Source organism: Camarhynchus parvulus, chromosome 13 (genome assembly GCF_901933205.1).
Source record: "Camarhynchus parvulus chromosome 13, STF_HiC, whole genome shotgun sequence".
Taxonomy (NCBI): domain Eukaryota; kingdom Metazoa; phylum Chordata; class Aves; order Passeriformes; family Thraupidae; genus Camarhynchus; species Camarhynchus parvulus.
In genome coordinates this window covers 9,483,608-9,489,968 of record NC_044583.1, presented here as the reverse complement: position 1 = coordinate 9,489,968, position 6,361 = coordinate 9,483,608, and the positions used below count along the sequence as shown (strand labels likewise).

The 6,361-nt window shown below is 42.2% G+C and overlaps 1 protein-coding gene across 1 annotated transcript; it reads right to left on the bottom strand.

The window, feature by feature from the left end:
- Nucleotides 1-922: 922 nt before the first annotated feature.
- LOC115908847 lies at nt 923-3,531 on the bottom strand. Its single transcript, XM_030957708.1, has 5 exons — nt 3,128-3,531; nt 2,991-3,035; nt 2,868-2,894; nt 2,026-2,151; nt 923-1,030 (listed from the first exon to the last, which is right to left on the bottom strand). The coding sequence occupies exons 1-5, from the start codon at nt 3,233-3,235 to the stop codon at nt 923-925; spliced, it is 414 nt and encodes a 137-aa protein (XP_030813568.1). The 5' UTR covers nt 3,236-3,531.
- Nucleotides 3,532-6,361: the final 2,830 nt, after the last annotated feature.

Sequence of the window (6,361 nt, the reverse complement as noted above, 5' to 3'; positions counted from 1 at the left end):
CACCCCGCTCCACTGGGGGTGGTGAAGATACGAGTCCTTGGAGATATTTAAGATATTTTATCTCAAAGGCCCTGTTACAATGCTTTTGCTTCTCTCTGAGCCACTGCAGAGATGAAATTTGGGATTTTCCCTCCTGTGAAGAGATCTAAGTAAGATGTTGGTAAAGCTGGAATAGGTGGCTGAGATAAGCATCTTCTCTTACACATTGGTTGGTTTCTTTTTCCAGCAAAGCTCCATTTTTGACTCTTCGGTTGAGCTGAGTAGAGAAGTGATAGAGAAGCATTGCTGAGCTCATGGCTCTATATAAAAAAGCCAGCATTAATTACTGAGAAAGAAACAGTTGTCCACAACACTTTCCAAATGCACAACCCCATTAAGAGCTTGCAATTAACGCTGGGTTTAGTATTGTTTTTGTAACTTATGTTCATGAGTTGTCTACTACTGAATATTTAGATGAAAAAAAAGTGTCTATGGGCAGGAAAACCTGCAGCCTTGCAAGGAAGAAGTTAAGTGTCTTGTTCATGGTGTGCAGATATTATCAAAAAATAAGTGATGCAGAAAGAAAACACAGATTTTTTTGTTTGCATCTCAAGTCCTGAAGTATTTCTTGTGCTATACAGTGGGCAGAGTGTGAATTTTGCTGGAGCATCTCCTATTGGTGAAATGGTTGGACCGGAGCTTTGCAGAAGCATTTTGACACCTACAAGTATGATAACAGGATGTTCCAACCTTTCACCAAGTACAGAACATAAAATGAAGACTCAAATACATTTTGTGGTCAGGCAAATTATAATTTTATTGGTTTATTAATGATTATTTCTACTGTAAGTATTCCAGGTGGACAATAAATACAATAAATAACTCTTCTGTTCCCTGTTCTTTTCAAAGCCTTTGGATTTTTAAAAATCTTAAAAAAACCCCATTAAGCATTGAATTTATCAATTTCTTGATAGGTTGTTAGGATTTTTTTTAGAAATTCCTTCACATTTCCCTTGGTTTCATACTGGCATTGGTCACTGTGTGCCAGTCTCTGTGAAAGAAAGAACAAAGATTGGGTTAGCAAAGATTTTAAAGCTAAATAAAGAATTTAAGTGACCCAGTGAAAATATACATTATTTGGAGCTACACAAGGATTTCAAAATCATTTCCCAGAGAATTGTTCCTTGAGCAGTGAGTGTAAGAGTGGCTTTTCATGGTGACTAAGGTGGAGAGTGGATTGTCATATAATTCTATATATTCATGTATTCAGTTCTAGCTGAAGTCATTTAAACGAGGCTGTTTCAGCCCAGAAAACAGTGTGGATACCACGAGGAGCTGGGTAAGATTGGGGCAAGGGGTCAGTGTCTCAAGGTCACCCAAACTATTCCTCCTTGCAAGTTTGAAGGCAGCTTTGAGGAGCTGGAGACACTGCAGTGTCAGTATCCTCTGTGTCTCACTGAATCACACAGGAGCTTGGCTCAGTCTGTAATAAAGGATGTTTCACTGCCTCAGAAAAGGCACCTGAGGGAGGACCCAAGAGCCTTCCTGAGCATCATCACAAGCTGCAAGAGGCTGCAGGTCGCAGCTGTATTTCACAGCTGAGAATAAGTGAAGACACTGCTGCTTAGGTGGAATTAAAGCTGCAGAGGAGAAGGCTTTTCTGCCCACCTGGCTCCAGCCATGCAACCCCTGCACATCCAGTACCCAGTGTCAGATCATTACTATTTAATGCCAAAACGCATTTTGAGAAGGGAGAATAGAAGAACAATTTAAATAAAGCTCCTCTCCCAGAGATCTATGTTCAAAGGGTTTGGAGAAGAGAAAGGGCACAGTGGGGCAGAGCCCATCCCCCTTCTTCCTCTGCCAACTTAAAAAACTTTTCACTGCCTCACACATTGCAGCTTTATCTGGCTCCTGCACAATATGAATATTTAAAACACATCTGAAATTAATGAAACGCTTATCTGCGAATGTTGAAATTATTTTAAAAATCATTTCTTTTGTAAAAGATAAAAAACGATCTGTAGAAAAGTAAGAAAGTCTTACTTTACAGAGGCTTCTATCCAGTAGAGCCTGGAAGGTCCAGTAAAGCCTTGTAATTACTGGATTGGAAGATGTGTTTTCCATCAGGTGTTTGGTTCCATCCACAAAGCATGCTAGTTCATGGCCACTCTGTTCAACAAAGAAAGCATTAGAAAAACCCAGAATGCATTCTGTGTTTATCCACAGAAGGAAGAAATTTGCATTCCTAAATTGGTAGCATGTCACAGTCAAATGCAACGGATTTTGCAATATATTGAAAACTGATAGAAGACCTTTGAGGGGACTGTAAAACACTGAATTCTCATGTATGCCATAAGAAACAACTGTCCTAGCTCTCAGAAAACCTCAAACTGTAAACGTTACCTCTTTGAGGCATAGTTTCAGCTAATGCTAGAGCTTCACCACATCTGAGGAGGCTCAAACCAATAAAATAGTGCTGGATACACCTAGAGCTAAGTCAGAGGCCTGACTTAGCCCAGGTTCACTTAGTATTTAGATCACTTCTATCTCTAGCTCAGGTTCACTTAGTATTTAGGCACCAAGCCATAAAACAAAGCCTTGCAGAGATTTTCAAAGCAAGAGCCTGTATCTCTTGATATGCAAGTCAAGCCTACAGAGGACTTTTGCCTGAATCTGGGCTTGATTCTGATTGCTCTGTAGTGGGAAGGCTTCTGCTTCCCTCCCCACAACTATTCATCAAGCTCAGTTTTGCTGCTATTGGTGTATTAAAATCTTCCTTGTAACTGAAAACAAAAGTTACATAAGGAGCAAAGTGAACAAACTTAAACTCAGTTAATACCAAACTTCTTTAACATCTACAAGAGCTTGAAAAGAAATATACTTACTTCAGGAATGGGGAGACACGAACATGACTGAAAACAAAAAAGAATGAGTGTTAACATCCAGCCTTCAATGTACAAGAACAGATTTTTTTAGTCTCATTATATTCCCAAAAGCCGTGTACTCACACTGGTAGCTGTCTGCCTGCATGGGCAACTCACAGAACTATCATCCTGGAAGAAGAGCAAGTGAGAAGTCAGTATTTGCTATCATCTCTTGCACAGGCATGCATTTTTCAGAATTAAGGTGCTGAACAGCCACTTACAAGCAGGCGCTGTGTGTAGCGGATAATCTCCCGGACACCACAGTACTCTGCTTGCACAGAGAGCAGCAGGCAAGAGAAGAGTATGTATGACAGCATGCTGGCATTCATGTCAGCTCAGTCTGATGGGTGACAGAAGAACAGGAGGACGCTCCTTTTAATTGAGTCTTCACAAAATTCCCATTCTAATATGGAAAAACCCAATTATAAAACCGATACCAGGTGCCCACTATTTTTTCCCATAGCTTGGACAGCATTTTAAAGAAATCAAACATGGAATTGAGTCACCTACTTCAGTGACTTTAGAACTGTGGAAATTCACAAATGCTCCTCAGAAGTGATTAATTTGAACATTATGATATCACACCCCAGCAGGAAACAATGGTTAAAAAATCTATGAAAGCTTTTTTTTTTTCACATGTGGGGTTTGCCTCCTGCACTTATGTAAATTATAGTTACATGAAAGCAAAGAGATTATAATGTTTCAGCATTGCCAAAGTTCCTGAGATGTGCTGCAGGGTGTCTTCCCCCAGATTCCGAGCAGGACCTTGTTCAGAGAAAGCTGGTGACACTGCAGGGGTCTGTGGAGCAGACAGACAGATGGATGAAGTCGTGGAGCACTGCCTGGACAAGCTGTCACACTGAGTTACAGCTGCTGCATGCAGAGAGCCATCCCATAGTCCCTGCCCGTGGTCTCACCTCTGCTGAGTGCAGGTGCAGCAGTGTGTGGCTGAGCGTGGGGCCCTCAGAGTGCAAACGGGCTTGCATTCCACCATTGCCTTTTGAGCTGGAAGGACTGGATGCAAAAGTAATCCTAGGGAACCCAAATGGTATTAACTTGGAAATTCTCTTGGAAATTTGGTGATCTCTCCAAATACAGCTGAGTGCTGGTGAGAGCCCTCCCTGGCCACAGAAGTTTCCTTTTTGCAGGTTGCACGCCTTGGCAGAGCAAATGGTAGCCCTTCAGATTTCTTTTAAATCCCCAGGGTTGACTTCTAAGCATCCCTTCTGTTTGCCATAAGTCCCATTATGCCTTAAAGGTCTCCTCTAAAAGCTTGAGACTTCTTCAGGTCAGTCTGGCTGAAGGATAAGTGTGATCCCTCTGGAAACTGTCCTGGAAAGAGAAAACACTGAGCTACAATTAGCTGTTTTTCCTCTGGCATTTGCCAGCCAGCAGTGGGTTCACCTGGCTGAGTGTGGCACTGCTACCAGCAAGGGGAGCAGAGGAGGACCTGCTTGCTGCTCCTGCCCCTGCCTCCCTGCCTGCACACCAGCACCTCCTCTGGGCTGGGCTGGATGATTCCTGCCTTAGGTGACCCAGTGTGGAAGGTGTACAGAGCCCATAATTAACACCTTTCCATACACAAGGTGTAATTATGGACATTGGGCAGTGAGCAGAACTTCTTCCCAGGCCTACAGCCCAAAAGGCAAGGTCTTGTTTTTGTTCCCAAATGCAAATGAGAATGTCAGAGCTTCCAGAGCTGCTTCTGAGCTGCTCCCATGCCCCTGGTTCCTCCTTGCCCACGGGTCACTCTCTGCCAGCAGTGCCAGCACTATCTCTACATCTTAGCTTTTCTATTTGATTGCTTAGTGAGATCTGTCTCACACTGTTGTTGCTCCAGGCTAAATGAGTTGTCAGAGAAGCTGCATTCAATTTACAGTAAAAGAGAAATCACCAGAAGTCAAACTGGCACTGAAAGATATTTCCATGTATTGGTTAGAGCCCAGGTGGATGAGGTGCAGGAGCGAGTGGCACCAGTTGCAGCTTCTCTTTAGAGAGTTTAGATTTTTTTCTGGCATCTAGAGGCTGATCCAAGGCTGTAGAAATTAATATCTGATGCCATCCCAGCAAAAAGACTAACTTTTTAATAGAATCTTCAAACATTTAGCTTTGATATTTTAAAAATATTTATTATGATGCCAACCTGCAGCAACATATTTTCACAAATAGGTTGTCATTTGCCAGTTAGTTTTCTGTCCTCATGTCTAGGTAGCTGATCATCCACTCTTCTCCCTTAATCTCTCTTTCAGGAACACAGACCAAAATGTGGAGGAGAGGAAATAAAACTTTTTCATCCAGTGTTCAAACAAATGAAATAAAGATCACCAACCTTAAAAGTACTGAGAGCAGTAGCCCATAGAAACATCCCCTCTGTTACCATGGGGACACCTGAGTAGGAAAACTCTCTGTGGTCAGTCTGGGGCAGAGCCACACAGCAGCAGATGGAGTGTCCCCATGTCCTGCCACTTCCCTACACACTGGGGGATGCAGAGGACAGGGTGCAGTGGAGGAGCAGGGTAAGGAGGGGGTAGAGAGCTCCATCACCACGGGTACTGCCAGCACCAGGGCAGCCCATCAGCTTGGAATCTTAATAGACCATCAATATCCCGTGATGGGATATTAATATTCCAACCATGGACAGATTATTTGGAAAAGGTGAATATATAAAACTCTCCGATGTATTTCTGTGGTATCTTACAGGCAGTTTGTTCTGGTTCCTTTGGACACTCTAATGTCCTAAACATTTTTGGTTTATGTGTAAATACTATGGGATATATATTTTCTTATAATGCCTTTACTTTGGTGCTAGATTGAATGGCCAAAAATACTGCACACAACATCCAATTTCCAGATTGGTATTTTCACCTGGTTTGCATAAACGTCCAGAGTTTATGAGTTCTCATGAGAGAATTTGCATCCCAGTGTAGAGTTTCTAAGAATCTCTACACATTTTGGGTTTTCTAATGTAGAAAAAACCAATTCCCTGCAGAGGAAAAACACCCAGGTAACAACGCAGTTTGTTTTACGTTTGCTGTGTGCACTGATCAAGATAGAAGAGATGCAAAGACCGCAAATGAAGAGATCATTCATAGTTTCATTTTCCAGAGATAAAGTGGCTTGGAGTATTTTTTCCCTATCTCTTCGATAAATATGACATATGCTAATGCAGAAATCAAGGAAAATAGGGGCATTCTAATCCCTTTGTGAAAGGGTAAACCATAGCATAGTAATAGCAAGATTACTTACAACAGAAAGGCATCAAATCCTGATGAACATTTCAGATTGAATCCAATCCAAGAGGGTAGTGCACCCCCTGAGAGCCACATGCTGTGCTCTGCCCTAGCAGGTGGACCACAGGATGTCCTCAGGACTCACATTAGCTTCTGTAGGTAATGGAGCTCTCATTACTTTCAGAAGAGTTTTAATTAATTTGAACCCAGTTAAGCTTAGTAACA